Raw genomic sequence first — 20,394 nt, 5'->3', positions numbered from 1 at the left:
CTCACCCCCTGCACACCTGGGCGTTTGCACGCTCACCCCCTGCACACTAGGGTGTTTGCACGCTCACCCCCTGCACACCCGGGCGTTTGCACGTTCTCCCCCTGCACACCCGGGCGTTTGCACACTGCCCCATGTGCTTCAGTCCTTCGCTGGCCTTCCTCCTGCCGTACAAAGTGATGCTGGTACATTAGAACGGGCCCCCTGCCACCTCCCCCGACCTTGCTAATATCCCTCAGTCCCACCCACAACCAGGGGCCCCTGGAAGCTGGATGCTTGGGTGGCTGCCCAGGAGAGGTTCAAATGCCACCCAGCTGATTAGCAGAGCGCTCACAGCATGGCTTTGTACTGGTGGTGCACATTCACACATGCCTCGGCGCGTGTAATAAAATTTATTCTGCAATGGAAAAATTAAGAGGGAGCATTGCCCACAGCTCCCTGCTACTCCCTCTCCCCCCCCCCCAGACAGCTCCACCAATAGCCCTCACACTCCCCCCCCACCTTATAGCACAGCTGCCCCAGCTCGGGGAGCACACACAGGCAGTCCATGCTGTTCCAGCCCTAGTGCTTCCCCCCGCCCCAGCTCTGCATCTGCCTCTCCAGGCGGCTCTTCCCCACCAGCCAGGCCTGGCTCTCCTTGCAGCCAGCTCCCGGTGCCTGGCTGCAAACCCACCAGCCGATCCACAGCAACACAGCCCAGGCCCGGCCAATTTTCCCCACACCTGGACTTCGGCCCAGGAGCCTCTCCGGCATCCAAAGGACCATCCCCCAAGCTGCTGGGAGGCGAGCGAAACCAGCTGGCCCGGTGGGGTCTAGCCGGGGGCTCGGCTGCGCAGCTGGGCCTGGCCGCCGTGCCGAGAGAGGCGAAGGAACCAGGTCAACAGCCCCGCGGGGCAGAAGGTTACGAAAGCAGCAGCTGACGTCCGAACACTGGCCGCCTTGTGCAGGGGACCGGCCTCACTGAAAGAGTCGCTTTGTGCGCCGCGGCCGAGCGTGCCACCGGGGGGGGGAAGACGAGGCCGGAGTCTGCGGCTCAAGTTACCCCGGGCCAGTTTCCCCTGGGTTTGGTACATGATGTTCTGGAGCAGCCCAGCCTGGACATACGTGGCTCTGGGGACCCACTCGGCAGGGCTGGCAGCAGCGGGTGGGGGGAAGGGGCATGCGAAGGAGCAGCCTGCCAGCAGAGAGACGTGCCCGAGGGACCAGGGCGGCAGGGGTATGGAGAGCTGCTGCAAAGCGCTTATAGCTGCAGCCTCGCATGCTGCTGTCTCTTTCCTGGATCCCACAGCCCTCGGCCCCGCCAGCTGCAGGTTCGGCTTGGCAGCCGCCCCCTTTCCTCCCCCCAGGCAGCGATGAGAACACAACCAGCCCCACATCCCCCCACACTGTCCCACTGCAGGCTCCCTGTAAGCTGAGCACCTGGGCGGCTACCCAGGAGAGATTCAAACGCCACCCAGCTGATGAGCAGAGCATGCCCAGCCGGGTTGTGTTTCTCTTGGTGGTGCACATCAGCACGTGCCTTGGTGCGTAACAAAAATTATTCCGCACATGGATGGGAAAAATGACAGGGAACACAGCTGCCAGGTGCCACCTTCCTTGAGGACAAGGGCTCACGGGGGTGGGGGGCTTACGAACAAGTCCAGGCTCGCTGCGTGATGGCGTAGGGAATGGCCCTGCCTATGCAGCATCTGCAGGCTCGGGGGCACCGGGGGGAGACGGACAGCAGCCAGCAGGGGTGCGGCTCCTCCCTCCAGGTCTGTTCTTTAGCCAGCTGATATATCCCCCCCCCCCCCCGCATGACCTGCCTGACTGCAGCTGCACCAGCAATCGCATTTGCCCTTCAAACCCGCAGCCCGTAAGCCCGCGTCTGAGCACGGAGGCCCGCTGGGGTTCTGTGGGGCTGGGCGGATCTCCTGCCAGGAGAAAGCCCCACAGGCAGGATCAGCCTGGCGGTTCTCTCCCCCCACAGGGCGGCCCGGCGAGAGGCCGGCTCCCCACTCCAGCAGAGAGATGCAACGTATCTGGGAGCAGAGCGGGTGGATGCGTGTGCAGCCCTGGGGACGGCAGCAGGAGGCATGGAAGCACCAACTGGATACTCAGCATCTCTCCGACCCCCCCCCGCCCCGCCCACACATTGCCCAAGCAGGGCTTACGATTGGAGTGTGACAGACCATGCCCCCCACCTCCCCGCCAGCCCGGCACTGCAAAGACCCCCCCAGGAGCCAGGCTCTGCTTTCACTACTGTTTAATTCTGTTCTGCATTTTACATACATCATAAAATCCCCCCCCCCAACATCCTCTGCTCGGCTGCGCCGTACAGCTCCCAGCGCGCCGGGCGGGCACGCTGCAGGATATCCAGCCGCTGCTCCCTCCTGGTGGGGCAGGGGGAAATTGAGCACAAAAATTAAGTTGGAAAAAAAAGAAAATAAGTTAGAAAAGGTCCCCGTTAGTGTTTTATTGCTACCCACGAGTGCACGGAAGGAAGGGCAGGGGCCCATCGCTGCAGCCGACGGACTCCGCACCCTGGTCAGGCTGCACCTGGCCGCTCGGGCGTGTCTGAACAGGGGCCGTCACCCGGGGAGAAGATGGGGCAGGGAGAGTGATTCTACCTCTCGCGCCCGCTGCCCATTCCCAGCCTGCTGGCCTCCAGGAAGCGGAGCCACGCCCATCATGCCCACGGGCACAGAGATCAGCCCCCACGGCAGGCCGGGCGAGGGGCCAAGCAGGGCCCCCCTAAACTTTACGTCCAAGATCACGGGCTACCCTCCTTCCCCCAGAGGGCAGCTGGGTCTCACCCCGCCACTGCCCGGCCACAGCATCCCATCCGTCCGCGCTGCACAGGAAAGGCACGGTGGGCTTGGGGCTGAGGCCAGCCTAGGGACAGAACAGCTGGAGGGCCAGCCAACATCTCTGCCCCAGCCCTGTGCATCCAGACAGCTGGGGCTAGCGGGACGCCCCAGAAGGTTCCTTCCGCCATCACCCTCCACACATCTGGTACCAGCACCAGCTACTGGGTCCTGCTGCTACAGCGGCAGGCCCCCTGCCACGCTGGCGACCGCTCCGCATCGTACCAGGATGTTCCGGTTGGGCGGTGGGGAGAGGATGGGATGGCAGATGTCCCTGCTGCAGCATCCCAGAAGAGGGATTTTCCAAGAGCAGCCCATCTGGGATGAGGTCGGGGTCCAATACATAGGACCAGCTAGGGCAGGCTCCAGGGAGCCCGTGGGCCTTAAGACACTGCAGCAGGACACACACACAAAATGGAAATTAGATACAAACATTTTTTAAAACCCTTCTACTGCCCTCCCCAGAGACACGCCGGCAACCTAACGCGTCTGCCGGCTTGGCACCGGCTGGCTTTCCGATCCCGCTCCGCTCCACAATATGCAGAATTCTCCACTCCGGAGCCACGCTCCGTCCGACTGGAACGTCCCCTCCTCCGCAGTGACAAAGCGGGCCGAGTACAAATCAGAGCCCAATAAAAACACAGGGGGGAGACTAGAGATGCCAAAGGGCCCTCGAGCTGGAAGCCTGTTCCTTGTAGTTCAACTCTATATCGCTTGATGTGGGCAGGCAATCGCGGTTCTAGCCAAAGTCCAATGGAAACGATAGTAAATTTCCCCCTGGCTGGAAGCGCTGGAGTTTTCTTCGGGGAAAGTAACCGTCTCCCGCGTGGCGAGCAGCCTCGGGCCAGCTCCCGACTGCTGTTCTCCCCTGGCTCGTAGAGCCGTACAGGGAGAGGCTGTGTGACGTAATCCTCGGACTTTAAACCCAAGTTCCTCCCTCTCCCGCAACAACCTCAGAAAAACCCTTCAACATTTATCATCTTCCTGTTCCACAGGTTCATTCACAGTCCCCAGAGGGACAGCCGAGGAGCAGACGGGACTCTGTCTGCAGTCTGTGGGGAAAGGAAGAGGAGTTAGGAGTTAAGTATTTCCCGGTGCTATTTCTTCTGACAGTCAGTTGCCGGTTATTCCTTCGTGTGCCCAAGCTACCGCAAACGAACACCAGTCTCGCCTTGCTACACTCGGATCTCGTCATCCTCCTCATCCGCAAAGGAGAACTCCTTGTCGGGCCGCTTGGGAGGGCTGTGCCCGGCATCTGCAGGGACCCCGTAGCTCTGTCTTGCGGGAGACGGGTGGCGTTCCTGTGCCGAAAACGAGTGGCTGTCCCTGCCGAGCGGGCCACGGGCGGGGCCCAGGCTGGAGGCCGCAGCTCTGCTCTCGTCCTGGCAGGGTGGTGCCGACGGTAGGGAATCCGGATTCCCTTCCCGGATGAGCTGGTGGGCTGCGGGTACCCGGGTCGGGCCTCCATCCCTCCAGGGCTCCTCCGTTACCATGGCACCCAAGTCTTCCTGCTGGTCCCACTCGTCTTTGTCCATGATGCTCAGCACATCCCCCAGCATGGAGGGCCCCAGGTCGATGTGGAAGGACATGATGGACTCGGCATGTTTCATGCCATAGCTGCTCTTCGGCACCACGACGGGCAGCTCCGTGAGGTCCCCGAAATCGCGCTCGTCCAGGCTGGGGCTCTGGGGCCGGGCGGCGGCACCGTTGGCACGCAGCGTCTGCTCCGGGGCCGCCGCCTCCTCCGGGGCTTTCTTCACGGGGCTGGAGGAGAGGCTCTTGGGCAGCTTCCCGGCGCTTTTGTCCGCCTCCTTCTCGTTGAGCTGAGGCAGGGAGACGGCGTTCTTCACGAAGATGGCCGAGTCCCTCAGGGAGCCCAGCATGTCCCGCCGGTCGCCGCGGATGACCGACTGCGAGCGCTTGCTGCTGCGGAACTTGCGCGACAACAAGCCGGGCTTGGAGGAGCCCGACTCCGCGGGGGGCTCCGGCTCGCCGGCCTTGCTGTTGAGGAAGGAGGTGTCCCCGAAAGCGTCCCCCGCGCGGCCCACGTGCATGGTGTGGCGGAAGTCGCCCAGCGGGGCGCTGATCATCTCGGCCGTCAGGTCGGCCCGCGAGCGCCGCTTGGAGTGGGCCGTGTTGGAGACGAGCTGCTTCAGGATCGGCATTGTCCCGGCAAGGGGGGGCTGGGCGGTGCCCCCTAGAGCCCGGAGCTGGGCGGCGAGGCCTCGCGGTCCTCCCCAGCAGCGCTCACCTACACGGAGAGAAGAGAGGACGCGGGTTAGGCTGGGGGGCGGAGAGCGCGCCGTGCTGCTCCCCCGTATCTCGCAGGCCGCGGCCGTGCCAGGAGCACTTCCCTTTGCACCCCTCAAAGCGCAGACTGCGCTAGAATACCCCCCCCCGCACCCCCCCGTCCCCGACACAACCCAGAGCTGCTCCCAGCCTGTTTCCTGCTCAGCCCCCCGGGGCCAGGAAACCTGCATTTGCTGCTGGAATGCGCTGGCTTGAGTTCAGCGCCCTGCGCGAGTGAATTCAAGAGGCTCTCCCCTGCCCCCTCCCTGCAACTGATACCCCCCAGAACCGCCCCCCAACTGACACAGGGGAGCTTTGCACAGCCCAGACGGCCGCCCTCCGCCACCGAGCTCCTTTCCTCCCCAGGCCACTTCCTTTAATAGCAGGGGGTGTCAGACGCCAGAGCGCGGGGAGGGGGAGAAACTTGGAAACAGGGCTCGTCTCTATTTCCTGTGCTGAACGGCCAGTACCGCTGGGTCTGCGGAGGAGCCGCTGCGCTCCACCCCAGAACTGGGGCTCTCTGCTCCGTCAGCTCATCGAGGGTGCTGGGATGGGATACATTTTCCATCCCGATTACGGGGGGGAAGAACCAGTCGTCCTGCCCACCATAGCATAAGAGGGCCACGCACAATACAGGGACGGAGCGTTCAGCCGCCATGCGGGGACAATCCATGCTCCGGGCTGGAGAAGAACGAGAGAAACTGAGGCAGGGAGCCCCAGGAGAGGTTTTGAGGAAGTCCGAAACAAGAGCCCAGTGCAGAAGTGGCCGGTCTGTAGGGCCAGGGCGGTTCCCCCCTGCTCTGGCCCTGCGCCTCTCCCCGAGGGCGGGTCGTGAGGTGGCGGCTTTGTTGGAAGCCACATGGCGAAAATGCTTTGGATTTTTCCCCACGAAAGCCGGCGGCGAGGCGCGGCCGCGGGGACGAATTGGAAACAGACGGCAGGAAGCGCGCGAGGAAGGCTGGAAAGGTGCCGAGAGGCCCCGCGAGCTGAGGGCTGCGCCAGGCGGCTCGGAACCAGCCAGTCGCCTTCCACGGGAGGGAAAGGGGCTCGCGGTTGGCGGGGCGGCAGGAGGACGGGTCTGGGAAGACGTAGGGATGTGAAATCCTCCCCCCCCCCCAGATCTGTCAGTTAAAAGGGAGGGAGCTTCCAGCCCCCCTCAGAGCAGCCCCCCCTCCCACCTGCGGGGCGCCCGGGCTCCCTGTGGACAGAGGTTGCTCTGGAGGCGAGAGCAGCCAGTCGGTGGCAGCCCCCCTCCAGCCCCCCCCGGGTCACCGGTTAACCGGAACCAGCAAGCCCCACCCGTGTACTGGTTGACCTGTCACCCCCCCCAGCTCCCCATGTCGTGGGGCTCGTCACAGCAGGCTGGCACGCCACCTGCAGCCGCCCCATGGAATGGGAATTCCCCACAACCCAGTTCTTAGCCATTCCAGCCCCACACTCCCCACGCTGGGAGCTAGCCAAGAACCCCCAGCGACAGCCTCCTCCCTGGACAGCAAGCTGGCCCGGACCCCCCAGCACTGACATGGGCCCGGCTCCCCCACCGGGCTGGGGCACGGAGCCCTCAGCAAGGCCGGGTTTAAACCCCAGGGCCGAGGCTTGCTCTGAGCCCCTGGGGCAGCTGCCGTGGCGGAAACGTCCCCTGCCTGGACCGGGCCTGAGATCCGCAGCACAGGGGCCAAGGCGAGAGAGCCGGATGAGGGAGCTGAGTTTGCAGCATGCCCAGAGCTCCCTTGCTGGTTCCCAGGGGCTGGGAGCAGCCTGAGCCGGGCCCCCCATGCCCAGGGCCCTGCCCCCCAGTCCCGGGGGGCACGAGAGCCCTGAAGGAGCGGGGCAGCCAGCGCCAAACCAGTCGCTGCCCCTGCCAACCAGCACGGGCGGGGATTGGCACAAGGAGCCATGCAGGCTGGGGCAGAAAGAGGCATCCAAGCTTCTCCCCGTGTTGGCTCCAGCTCCCAGCTCAGCCGGCTTCCACCCCCCTCGGGCCACGTGCACCGGATTCCTTGGCTCGGTCACGTGGAGCCACCAGCGGAAAGGGGATCCCCTGGGTCAGAGCCGAAGTGGCCGGGCTCCCTCGCCAGCGGGGATGTGGCTCGGTGCCAGCTCTCCCCTGCAGACGCCCCTGCCCTGTGCGGCACCCTCACTATCCAGGCAGATGCTGGAGTCAGGGGATGGGAGCACACGGGGGCTCCGGCGTCCTCAGGCAAAGTTCCGCCCTTCTCGTCTCTGCGCAAGGCCTCCAGGCCAAAGTTGTCCCTTCAGCCACAGCTGGGGCAACTCTTTTCTGGGGCCTGCAGGGAAGCGGCCAGGACACCAGGTCCAGCTCCTAGGCGAAGGACCACGGAGCCGCACGTGCCACGGAGCCACCCCCCCAGGAGCGGGACCTGCTGGCTGTTTTCAGGGTGTAGCTCAGTGCCCTAGGACAGGCAGGCAGCCTGCCTCAGCGCCACAGAAGCCTGAGTTCCCCCCCCCGTCCCTCTCTGACCCCCCCCATCCAAAGCCACCATCTGCACCCCAAACCTTTCATCCCTAGCCCCACTCAAAGCCCAGCCCCCAGCCTCTACTACCTAACCCCTCCTCAAACCTGGAGGTCCCCTCCTGCACCCCAACCCCCTCATCTCTGGGCTCACCCCAGAGCCATCACCCCCTTCTGTATTCAGACTCCCTCAGCTTCAAGCCCCCTCCTCAGCAGCTTGTGCAGAGGTAGCAGTTTTGCCGGGGGGGGGGGGGGGAGCTGCTGCACTGCAGAGAGAAGCCGGCCAGGCCTGCAATGCAGATGGGCATCGAGAGAGAAAGGACAGACCGATACACACACGCGCACAGACATACGAGTTTTCCCACGGCGGCTGTGGACCGGAACCTGTGACTTCAGCCCACGGCAGCTGCGAGCTGCGGTGGAGGGAGAAATCCCGGAGCCCCAAGCAGGCCCCTGCAGCTGCAGGCAGTGTGGGGACGCTGCCCGGAGCTCCCCACTGAGTCAAGACTATTTCTAGGACAAGTCAGGGCCAGGTCACAGGCTTCTGTGAATTTTCCTGCCTTGCCCAAAACCTGGCCCGAAATGTCTGCTTGAAATATGGGCGACATCTGTCCCTATTTCAGGGGACAGGCCCTCTGGCCCCCTCGCCCCAGCAGGCTGCGATGGACTCCTGGTGTTTCTGGACACGATGCGGGGTCCCTGGCAGCAGCACACAGGAGCCGGCCCGGAGCCCACACCGACTGGGCCAGGAGTCTATGCAGCGGGGCGCCCCTGCGCCCTTTTCTCCCTCCCCGGGCCCGGGCCTTCCACCGCTCGACTCCTGTGCTGCCAAGTCCCAGAGGCTGGGGCTGCTGGGACTCCGGCTAGAGAAGGGGGACAAGATGCTTTGGCAGATACCACCCTGCCCCCACATTACGGGAAAGAGGCTCCTTTCTCCGAACCTGGGGGAGGGAATTAAGGCCACAGGCTCCCCCGGCCCAGCCGCCCTGAGCCTGCCTCCTGCCTAGCGTTTAGCTCACAGTCTCCTGCCCCTTCAGGGCTAGCGACGCTGAAGGCTTCCTTAGGAGCAATCAATAGCCCCGAGACACTGCCAGGCTGCAACCTCGCTCTGCAGGGCCTCTGTGCCGTGTGGCTGCTGCCCATGCAGCCGTGGGCCTGTCCTGTGCCCTTTCCCCCAGCACTGCAGCATTAACCCAGATACCCTGGCCCTGGTACCCCAGCCTGGCACTCAGCACACACAGTCCAGACACCCCCTTTCCCCCTGCAGAGCCCTGGGGCGGAGGCTGCCCCGTCCGGCAATGGACTGAGCCATGTCGCAGTCACCCCCCAAGCAGGGGCGTGACAGAGCAGGGCAGACCCAGCCCTACAAGGACCAGACTCTGGGGGTGGGGCCGGGACCCTGAGCAGGGAGGGGGTGGGGCGGCAGGGCCTGGCACTGGGTCTCATTCGTTCGTCTGTTCCCGCTGAGTTTCATCCCGGCAGCCTCTGAGTCTTTGCTACCCGCCCCTGGGCCCAGGCACAACCCCCCCGCCAGCTGTGGGGCAGCCCCTCTGACAGCTGGCGTTCGGGATCCCTTCACCCGCCTGGTGCCCGCAACGGCTCCAGCTCTCTCGCTCTCCAAGGCCTGGGGAAATCGGCACTGGGTTACGGAGCATTTTGCTGTCATGAAGCCGGTTCAGCCCCGGCCCAACTCAGCCACACCCCGGGTCGAGACGGCTCTGGGGTACTTCGGAACAGCTCTCCGGTCAGCCCTCCAGGGAGCGTCTCCACAGACGGACCAAGGACTGGCCGCCACACGGGAATGCCCCTCCCCGTGGGCCAAGAGCAAGGCCCCTCCAGGCCAGGTCCCGCCCACGTCTGCAGGGTGCTGTGGGGAAGCAGCTTCCCACAGTGAGCAGGGTCAGGCACACGCTCTCTTGATTCAGGAACTGGGGGCAGGATGAGCTAGGTTCAATTCCAGATTCTGCCACTGACTCCCCGTGTGCCTTGGGCAAGTCCCTTCGCCCCGGAGGAGCAGGGGAAACAAGATGCTCTCCAATCCCGTCTGGAGGGGCAGCAAAGCCTTGTCTGAACAGCCAGCGGGGAAGGCTGCGTGGGGCCTGGCCGGGCTCTCGCTTGGTGTCGGTGCCGCACTCGGCGTAATGGAGCCAGGACTCGAGCTGCTGCCTCTGTGACCGGAATAATAAATCGGCTGGGCTTTCACGCCAGCCCTGTTCTCTCTGCACCGCACAGCAGGGCCGACAGGAACTGGCCTGCACGCAGAGGATCCTCGAGGGAGCCTGTAACTGCTCTGGAAGCCGAGCCATCGGGAGATCCTAGCCCAGGGCCACAGGACGCCTTCCCCATGCTGCCACAGGCCGCGGCAGGCAAAGCTTCGTGCGCCTTTCCCGGGCGTTTTTCTGCTACCTCCGGAGAAGCTGGAGGCCTCGCCCAGAGATGGCGCTGGGCTTTGGAAGGTGGGACATGTCCCGCCGCCCTGCGCCCTCCTGCCTTGCTCGGCCACGGCGCACCAGCCACGGCGCACCAGCCACGGAGCACCAGCCACGGAGCTGCTTTTCCCAGAGCGGCAGCAACTGCCCCCCACACACCTTCCCAGGGCAGCGAACGGGCACCCGAGTCACCTTCCCGCCCAGGTTTCTATGGGAAGCTCCAGATTTGGACCCAGCTGCTTGGCCAGCGAAATGCTGCAAGCTGTCGGCATCTCTCAGACCCAGAGAGACGGTGTCACTGTGCAGCACCCCCGCCATGCTCGGGACAGCAAGACCTCGCCTGGCAGCAGCGTGTAAAAGGACTCACCCCCCCCCTTTCTGCTAGGGACCATGGCATAGAGACCTCTCCACAGGCAGATCCCCATGGCAGGCTGTGCCCAGCGAATGCTCACGAGCAGTTCTGGCATCCTCGGAAGGCCGGTTCATTTGCCGGAGCAAAGTCCCGACACTTTCTCCGTGAGCACGTCCCCAGCCGGGCAGGTTCTCCCCTGCCCTGCGTCCCAGCTCAGCCCGCCCTGTCCCATTACGGGGTTCCCCCTGCTTCCCCCGCAGCGACAAGATACAGCTACACTGCAAGCTACCCCCGCCCCGACAGGCCTGTATCTGCCAGCACAGGCTGTGGGGCTATGAAACCGCAGTGGAGATATTTGCGCTGGGAGGAAATTGAGGCTCTGAATTCCTCCCCAGCCGGAGCCGGAGTCGGAGCCGGGTCAGCCGGCCAGGGGAAAGGGTTTTCTTGCTGTACGGAGCCCCCCCCAGACACACTCCGCGCTGTGGCCACGGCTGCTCCATGGCTCAGCAGGGGAGACTTCCTGCTTTGCAGTCACTTCCATCTCGCCGCTCTTGCTTCACGAGGCTCCAACGGTTTCCCAGCCTCTGCCCCCGTTAAACAATAACCCGTTAGACACTCGCTCCCCCGCCCGCCGCCAGCTACTCCGGCCCAAAGCTCTTCCGGGCACGGCTGCCCCTCCCTCCCCTCTCCAGCGTCCTTTCAAAGGGGACGGAAAATTAGTTCCAAGGAACTTGCCAACTGCCTGCCTCTCCCAGGCAGTTCAGAGGAATTGATCCACCCATCACGGCCGGTCCTTGCACGTCCCCCGTGGCTATGGTGCCGGAGCACGCCGCTAACATACGTATCCATCCTCCTAACACGGGCTGGGGGTCCTAGCCTGGATCACGCGGGCCAGAGACCTTTCCCACGCTCATTGCGAATGCGCCACCCCGGGGCTGGCACCTCCCTTTGCCGAAGGAACAGCCACAGCGCAAAGAAAAGCCGCACAGGCGCGCGTCTCAAGACCCGGATCCACTGACTCGGGCTTGCAGGGCTGACCGCCGTGTAGATGCCGGCTCTGCGCCCTTCCCCCACTCTGGGTTTCAGAGTCCGGGCGAGAGCCCGAGCCCCAAACATCGCCCCTTGCTCTTTGGCGCGCCGGTGTTTTAGACAGAGACCCCCGGCTCCGAGGCTCAGGGCCAGCGGCCCCCGGCTCCGAGGCTCAGGGCCAGCGGCCCCCGGCTCCGAGGCTCAGGGCCAGCGGCCCCCGGCTCCGGGCCAGGTTTTGGGGGTGCTTCCACCCAGTGTAAACAGACTTGCTTGCCACAGGAAGCTTGTGGTCGAGCAGCGATTTGAACACCCCGCTCTCCAGGCCCTAGTCAAGGCCTTGCATAGAGGTGCTGTGCTCGGTACTGAAGCGAGGGCATGATCCCCCTCCCCCCCTCCTGGGGTGCCCAATAATCCTTACAAGTTGCTCCTCCCAAATCCGGGATCCTCTGATCCGGCATGACCACGGATGCTCCCGGATGAGAGCGCCCCGGAGCAGGAGGGCTGGCGGTTGGGAGCCCAGTGCAACCCTGTGAGTCTGCTAGCAGCGGGACGCAATGGGGGCTGTCTGCCACCCGGCAGCGGGGCCGAGACCACAGACGCCCAAGCGTGGACGTCTGCCCGGGCCGTGTCAGCCTGGATGGTGACGGGGCCGCAGTACCCTGGGTGGCAGTGGCCGTGTCACAATTGGGGCTGCCTGCTGCCCGGCAGCGGGGCTGAGGTTGTGGCAGACCCATCGGGCAGCGTGCTGTTGGGCAGCGGGGCTGGAGCTGCGTGCCAGCAGCGGAGCCAGGGCTGACCTGCAGACAGCCCAGCCGGGCCGAAGGAGACGGCAGCGAGAAGGGGCAGCGGGCTAAGGGCTGGTATCAGGAGACCTCCCGTTATCTGGTCCCGAGGGCGCCAACAAGGGAGGTGCAACCTGTACTAGCTCATCAGTCACTAGCGCCTCCTTATAAACGCCAAGCCTGCTTGGTTCTCGCCCTTTCTCCAGCCAAAAGGAGCTACAAGGGATGGGAAAACAGACTCGTCGGTTTCTAATCAAATTTCCCTGCCTGGTTCTCAGGGGAGATTACACGCTTGCCCATGCGCTCGCCTCTGCCGGATTCCGGGCCGCATTTCGACTGGCCTTGGGCTTTACATAAACCAGAGAGAGGCCCCCGGCCAGCTCCCCAGCTGGTGCACGTCACTGACAAGCCACTGAGTTAGGCCAGCTGGGGACTCGGCCCCCCCAGCTCATTCTGGGACAAGCTGGTTTCTTGAGCAGCCATAAGAGACTCTGAAGGCTTGGCGCCGAGGCAGCTGGAGACCCAAGAGTTACTGACTAGCATGGCCAGCAGCCTGCTACAGGCTCAGAACAAGCCCCTGCCTAGGCGCCGGATGCCGTCTCCTCTGTCAAGCTTCGCTCCAGAGATAGTTGGGGAAGACAGGGAAGGGGGGGGTTGTCGAGTGGGAGAAGAAACTGTGCTAGCCGGTACTTCCGGAGCGCTCCAGCCCCCCTACGGAAGGGCTGGCTTGCCTCTGCCGGGAAGGGGTGAAAAGAAAGAGCCCCTCTCTCGGCTTCTTACGCCGCGCAAAAGGAGCCAAGATCCCACGACGCTCCCGCCCGCGGCTGCTTTTCTACAAAGCCGAGAGAAGCCGCACAGCCGCCTGCCCCCTCGGACGCCGCAGAGAAAGAGCAAGAGTAACCTGAGCCGCGGAAAAGCCACGCCAGCATCCAGGGTCAGATGGCTCCAAGCGCCCTCCCCGGGCACAGCCGCGCTCGGCAGGGCAGGAGGCCAAAACCCCTTTCAGAGGGCGGGTGGCTTGTAAGCAGGGGAGTAGGAAGTGAGAGGGGTCAGAGGGGAGCAGTGATTAATCGGCTCGGTCAGTTACACTCCTCCCCCCCCCTTTCCTCCCCTGACTCATGGCTGCTGAATTTGCTCTCCAGTCCGGGGTTCACAACCTTGTTCTTTCTGAAGCTCCCCCTGCCCCGCAACTTGCTCTAAAAAATGCCACAACCACCATTTTTCTGCATCTAAAAGCCCGTGCCGGCGTTAGGAAGTTGCAAGCAAGCTGGGCAGGACTCGGGGCAAAAGGCCTTTGTGATTCAAGTGCCTCCCAGATAATAAGCAAAGTGCCCACCATTTCTACTAGTGGTGCACATCTGCACCTGCCCTTAGGCACATAAAATTTATTCCACACACTGTGGCAAAATTTCTACTAGTGTTTCTACTAGTGGTGCACATCTGCACCTGCCCTAATGCACATAAGATTTATTCCACACACGCGTGGCAAAAATTCTACTTGTGTTTCTACTAGTGGTGCACATCTGCACCTGCCCTAATGCACATAAAATTTATTCCACACATGGTGGCAAAAACGAGAGGGCACGCTGCCTGTACCTTGTGGCCTTTTGCAGCTGTCTGCTTTAGGAGCACGTCACACCGGTGCCAGCAGCTGCAGGAGGTGTTGGGGAAAGAGACTGTTCAGCCCAATACTTCTGTACAGCACCTGGCGCAGCCGGTCAACAAGTCCGGGGCAGAGCAAGGATTGGCACCCAGGGGCTCTGAATTCCCAACCCCACGTCTATGCCAGTTCCTCCCCCGGCTTCCGCCCACGCCGCTGCACAGACGGCACGCTGTCACACGGGGCCAGAGAAGGGCAGGCTGGGGCGACAAGCCGGAAGTCACTCGACATGGAGAGCGTTGACTCAGGGTTTTCCTGACGCACTCGCACAGGCCGGCTCTGACTCGCCCCGTCACCATGACTCTCCTCTGACATGTGTAACAAGGCCGGCTGGCTGGATACTGGAGCCGCCAGCTTGTGCATTGCTTCACAAGGCTACAGGATCACGGGAGTTTCCACCCCCCCGCCCTTTCCTCCGTCACGCTCACCTGGGCTGCTCAGTCCTGCTGCAGCGAGGGCGCCCCAGCTGAAACCGGGAAGAGGGAAAGCGTCCAAGACCAGTCCTGTGCTATCCAACACGGCGCTCTGCTCACACCCTCCCACCCCCGTACAGGGCCTGACTGCACACCGGAGCCGTACCCCAACCAAGGCATCCGACCAATACAGAACAACTGCAGGAGGGGAGTGGTGAGTTTATCTTATCCCACTGCAGACAGAAGCTGCAACCCAGGACTAGCCTTTGCCAAGAAACGGATACGATGAACCTTCAATGCATTTATGAGAAACATCTGCAGCATCAACTGCAAAGCAGGCAGGGGAAATTAGATCCCCATCTAGAGTGCTTGGCCAGAGAGACACACAGATCTTGGCTCTTGCCAGCATACTCCAGCACGCGCAGACACAGTTAACCTGTGGAACTCACTGCCACAAGATACCAACACCCAGACAAGCTTAGCGAGATTCCCAAAGGGGGCTGGGCAGTTCTATGAATGACAAGGTTGTCTTTGATGAAACTCGGGATAACAGGAGTTTGGGAAAGGCTAGAAACGCTCATGCGTTAGGGCATGAGCCAAGCTCTAATCAGTGGTGGGAGCGGGAGGGCTGAGGAGAAAGCTTTCCCTGGGGGAAAAGCTATTCCTTAAATACCTCTTACACCATCCCCTAAGATAGCAGATACTGGCCAGTGTCTTTGCTGCATCCCCATATTTGGTTGTGGGTGCAAGACCACTGCAAGGCAACACAATGCAGTGGGGAGTGCTCAGGGATGACTCACCAGGGCACTGATTAACTCCCAGGCCCCATATCACAATTTCTGCTCAGAACAAAGGCACAGAACAATGGGACCCAGAACGCAACCATCAGCAGAAATCCTCCTGACTCCCAGCCCGGGCACACTAACCCGCTGTCACGGCAGGAGTGTCAGGAGCGGGTTTCCCTGAGTCACCGAATGCCAGGGCTGCTCCCAGGCAGAATCCAGCCTGGATTCCATCCGGACCCACCCAGACTGGTTTACCAATCACTTGCCGCAACGCAGGGCCCGGGCGCGGCTAGCCGAGTGCCATGCCAGGGCAAGAGGTCTGCTCCATGCCAGCCTATGACCTGTCAGTTAGGCTCGGTCAGCCTGTGACACGAGGACACACCCCTTTCTACTGGGGGCCAAGAGAGGCACTGAATCGTCTTCACTCTGGACCTCACCTGGAGTAAAACCACACTCCGAGGAGCAGCAGAGATCTAGCACCAAAGGCGGCCCTGCCGGCAGCATAGCCTAGTGGATAAGGCCCCAGATCTGCCCCTCTTTTGCTGGCTGGCTTTGGGCCAGTCATGTCCCGCCCCGTGCCTCAGTTTCCCCACCTGCCAACAGGGATCGCACGGGCGCTTGTAAAGTGCTCCGGAGATTTACACGCATCATAAGCTACAGCCACGTTTTCACAACCGGGGGGGAGGGAGGGGTCTTACACCGGCAGGGGCCACGCCACCAATTTGTCCCTGCTCTCGTGCCACTGGCCACGAAGGCCCCGCCCTGGACCAAGCAGATGAGCACAGAGCCCTCAGCCACCTGGCAGAGCGCCAGGCCCAGCGCCCGCCCCATGGCAGTCGGGGCACTCGCTGCGTCTCTTGGAGAGCCGTGGGCCCATGAAGCAAGAGCCCAGCCCCCGGAGCCTCGGCACAGCCCAGGCTGCAGCCGGGATCCCAGCTCTAACAAAGCCAATAAGATGCAGAAGCCTCCGTCTAGCTCCCTTCGCCCTCTGGCTGGCCCTGTGGTCCTGCATCAGCTGCCAGAGACAACCCCAGAGGGTGAGCGCCGAGCATCCCTGGAAGAGATCCATAGGGATCTCCCAGGCAGGGAGGGGCCAACCCCAAGCACTGTCACGCGCTGGCCCCTCCCCAGAGCCCTTTGCCCCGGCTCTGCCCTCCCTTCCCACGCTGACGCTGCCCCCTGCTCCGGCTGTGAGCTCGTTCTCTAGCCGGGGGCAGGGCTGAAAGCCTGCATCCCCCAGCAGGGCCAAGCCCAAAGGGCAGATGGGGCTTGGTGGCTGGGCCCCCTGTCAGTGACCCCCACATTGAAACACGCCCAACTCGGCCATTCCTGGAGGACAGGTCCAGCAATAGCTCCCAGCCACGCTGGGCAGAGTGGCACCCCACGCTCGGGACCGTCCTGCGCCTCGGTTTGCCAGGAGCGGACAACAGGGGAGGGATGTAACGGCGTGTGCAGTTAAACAATTACCCAGCTACCCACGACATGCAACTCCCCTCCCCCGCCACTGCGGCTCTGCCAGTACATTTTTTAGCCGGCGGGCAGGTAAGCTGGCTCAGGCCTGGCTCGCACTGGTCCCAGCAGCTAGCCCCACTGCAGCTCTGCATTAAAAGTACTTTAGGAGTGACACTAATGCGGCACCAACAGCAGGGGTAGCTGCTAGGACCTGGCACAAGCCAGCCTGCCAGCCCACCGGCTCCTAAAGTACTTTTGGTGCAGAGCCGCGGCGGGTATCCGTGTAACCGAGAGCGTCGGCTACACGGTTAGCGGATGACACGCATTTTAACCTACCCCTGCACAGCTGAAAGTCAGGGTCCTAGTCTTGGCCCAGCAGTGGAAAAGTCAAGCCCAGGCTAGGAATAAGCTGGTTACTCATGCCCCCTGCCAGGTGTTGGTGCCCGACTAAAATCTGCTGGCCCCGAAGGCCTGCGCGGTAGCTAGCCAGACCCGGCACGGACACGGCAGAGGCTGCGTTCTCGCCGCAGTTATTCTGAATCCTCCTGGCCTCCCAAGAGAAGCCAGCTAAATAATTCATGGTGGCTGGGAGCTGCCCCAGCTGGCAGGCCTCAGAGCAGTTCAATGGGCTGTTCACAAAGGGTGCAGCCAGGCTCAGCTAAGAGGTGGAGGCCGCTGAGGAGAGGGGATGTGTTGGAAGAGGGGTTGGCTGCTAGAGGCGAAACCTGGCGACCTCGCAACCAGCCGGGGGGGGCTGCAACACAGCTCGCCTGGTCCGTGCCAGGAGGGGGCTACCCTACGGGCGAAGGGGTTTTAAAAATACACTCCGCCGGAGCCCCGCGGCACAGTCTCGCTGCCCACGGGCCTGTTGTGCAGGAGGCTTGGGGAACGTGGAGCCACGCCAGAGTTAGCAAGTTAGCCAGAGTTATTCGGAGTCAGGGGAACGAGCCGCTTGCTGCCCGCCTCCCCAGCCAGCCACAAACCAGAGCAACCACTGCTCCGCCACAGCTTGGCAGGGCGGCTGGGGGAGGTAACCCAGCAGGGCCTGTGTGCGCTCGGGTCTGGGGCTCTTTGTTCCATCACATTTCCCTCTGCCAGCTGGGGAAGGGGGAGTCACTCAGGGCGCCCCCAGGAATAGCCCCTTCTTACAGGCACCTCCGGGCACGCGTGGGGGGCAGTGTATTGGCCATTGTTGGGCCTATGAGATTGGGGGGGGGGAGAACGTAAAACGAGAAGAGGGACCCAGGCCAATCCGAGAAGGTGGGTGCTCAACTGGCCCAGCCTACAAGAGGCCCCTAAATCGGAGGGCCCATGGCCCCTTCCTGCAGCCCAGCCCCGCCAGCGCGTCCCGGGCTCGGAGGGTCTCCAGGGCAGGGCGCGCACAGACAGCCCAGCCCTCGGGCCGGGGCGCATTTGGGGCCAGTTTCTGCAGAACCCCGCCCCTTGCACGGAAAGCCCCTCTCCAAGCGCAGCGCTTGGGCTCAGCCCCCGCCTGCCCCCCTCCAGGACCAAGGCACCTACTTGTCTCCCCGCGCAGCAGCCGGGACCGGCCCCCTCTGCGCGAGTTTCCCGGGGCGCCAAGTTCTGCCCAGCCGCGCAGCGGGGCCCTTCCTTCGCCAGGCGCAGGCGAGCTCGCTGGGGAATCATTAACCGCGCCGCGCCGCGCTCCCCTGCCCTTTGCTCGGCGCCCAGCGCGCAAAGCCAAAACAGCGGCGAGAGCGCGCCGGTCGCCGCCCCTCCCGGCTTTAAAGAGCCCGGCGAGGCAGACAAAGCCCCGCGCCTCTGCGGGAAGGATCCGCCGCAAGCCCCCGCCCCAGCCGAGCGGCCGGGAATCTCCGGCTTCCTAGGCCGGGGAAGGGGGGCGCCTCGGTGCCATCCTGCCCGGCCTCCGCGCCCAGGGCAGCGGCTGCGAACGTGGAGCTGTGTGCGCGCAGCGATCGTCTCCTTCCGGACAGCGGGGGGCGAGAGGCGGACTTGGCCCCGAGGAGTGACCCCTCCGGCCAGCCAAAGGCAGCCCAGATCGCCCCCCATCTCATAGGCAAAGTGCAGCCATGGAGGGACCCCCCCTTATTGTCCCCACACTCTGCTGCCAGCCAGGCAGGACCTGCCCCACCCCGCACACAGCTGGCTCCCTACCACCTCCCCCCCCGTGGGAATCCATCTGCCCCCCTCCCCTCCCCAGGTCGGTGGGGCTGTGCCGCGTGGGGACCTACCTCGTCGCCGCTCCCAGCCGGGCTTTGTTCCCGGAGTCCTCAGCCTGTCCGCGCGCTGCGCTCCCGGGTGCCCATCCCGTCACTTTCCCAGCTTGTTTCTCCTCCGGATTGAAACGGATCAACCCCCCCCCCCCCGCCCCCCCCCAGCTAATCACTTATTCGGGGATGATGTCATGGCTCGGCCAGGGCCAATGGGGTGCGGCGGCGTCACAGGGACAGCCCCCCTCCCCGCCATTCAAAACGGGACTGGCGTTGCTTTTCCGTGCCATGTGGCAGGCGGGGAGGGGGCCCCGGTTGCCTAACGCTGGAGAGTCCCTCCCGAGTCATGTTCACATGGATCTGCGAGGAGAGAGCCAGTTAGTCAGCGCGTTCCCGGCCCCGGGGGGGGCCAAACTGTCTCCCACCCCAGAGCACAAAGAGACTCAGGCAGCAGCTGTCAGGCTGTGGGGCTGGACCCCAAAGTGGGTCATGACGACCCCCCTTGCAATGGGGTCCCCAGGGCTGGCTTAGACTTGAGGCCTGGGATCAGACCCTGTCGGTTTTAGGCCTGGCAGCCGGGCTCAAGTTTACTGCCCTCCTGCCTAGGGCTGAACGCTTGGACTTCGACTTTGGCCGACACCGCCGGCTCTAGGTGGCTCAGACTTTGGCCCAGTGTGCCCGGTAAGGTGAGCGCTTGCGTGGCCCCGCCAGCGAGATTGCAGAACCACCCACCTGATTTGCGGAGCGCCCACCGCTAGGTTTAAACAAAAAACAGGACTATGTCACACTTTAAAGACTAACAAGATGTTTTATTAGGTGATGAGCTTTCCTGGGTTAGAGCCACTTCCTCAGATCAAATTGTGGAAGAAAATTGGCATGACCATTTATACCAAAGGGATACAATAAAAAAAAAGTGAGCACATATAAAAAGGACAAATCAAATTTCAGAACTGGGGGGGGGGGAGATAAATGTCTGTGAGCTAATGATATTAGAGGTGATAACGGGAAGCTAGCTTTGTAATGGGTAAGATAATTAGCATCTTTGTTAAGACCCCGGTGTAAAGTGTCAAATTGAAGCATGAATGACAGTCTATAGGTGGGTACGTTTGCATGCACAGTGGTGCACCCAAACATTTATTCTGCACATGGATGATGCTGATTATCTTGCCCATTAAAAAGATAGCTTCCCCAGTTATCACCCCTAATATCATTAGCTCATAGCCACTAACCAACCCCCCTCACCCTCCGCCTCTGTTCTAAAATCTGATTTGTCAATTTTATATGTGTTCACTTTTTTTGGTTGTATCCCTTTGGTATAAATGGTCATGCCAATTTTCTTCCATAATTTGATCTGAGAAAGTGGGTCTGGCCCACGAAAGCTCATCACCTATAAACCATCTTGTTAGTCTTTAAAGTGCTGCTTAGTCCTGTTTTTTGTTTCAGCAAAACCAGACTAACACAGCTACATCTCTATTACTATAAAAACAAGAGAGGCCCTCTTTGTATTGTTCTTCTGCTTTTGGAGGCTTTCGGTGAGTGAAGTCTCATTTTGAGGCTTTCTCTGCTGCCACGAAGACCTAGCGCCTTACTTTCCCTTTAAGAAAGGAAGGCTGAAATCGGCCCATCTCCACTGAATTCCAGGAGCTGGGAGGTTGAGGGAAACACCAGTGATCAGTAACAGACTAGAAAGTCGTC

At 62.5% G+C, this 20,394-nt stretch overlaps 1 protein-coding gene across 3 annotated transcripts; it reads right to left on the bottom strand.

Annotated features, from left to right (window-relative positions):
* Positions 1-2,225: 2,225 nt before the first annotated feature.
* On the bottom strand, positions 2,226-18,873 carry CDC42EP4 (CDC42 effector protein 4). Of its 3 annotated transcripts, none has more exons than XM_075904024.2 (2): positions 18,721-18,873; positions 2,226-5,094 (listed from the first exon to the last, which is right to left on the bottom strand). In XM_075904024.2, the coding sequence occupies exon 2, from the start codon at positions 5,006-5,008 to the stop codon at positions 4,019-4,021; it is 990 nt and encodes a 329-aa protein (XP_075760139.2). In that variant the 5' UTR covers positions 5,009-5,094; positions 18,721-18,873; the 3' UTR covers positions 2,226-4,018. The 3 variants fall into 3 exon arrangements, with proteins under 3 accessions (XP_075760139.2, XP_075760141.2, XP_075760142.2); XM_075904026.2 differs by lacking the exon at positions 18,721-18,873 and adding an exon at positions 18,029-18,424; XM_075904027.2 differs by lacking the exon at positions 18,721-18,873 and adding an exon at positions 14,286-14,711.
* Positions 18,874-20,394: the final 1,521 nt, after the last annotated feature.

This window comes from Pelodiscus sinensis, chromosome 20 (genome assembly GCF_052426305.1).
Source record: "Pelodiscus sinensis isolate ZL-2025 chromosome 20, ASM5242630v1, whole genome shotgun sequence".
NCBI classification, from domain to species: Eukaryota; Metazoa; Chordata; order Testudines; family Trionychidae; genus Pelodiscus; species Pelodiscus sinensis.
This window is presented reverse-complemented; position numbering and strand designations above follow the sequence as displayed.

Bases quoted from the DNA above. Each gene is read 5' to 3' on its own strand.
- CDC42EP4 (XM_075904024.2), bottom strand. From the start codon at position 5,008: ATGCCGATCCTGAAGCAGCTCGTCTCCAACACGGCCCACTCCAAGCGG.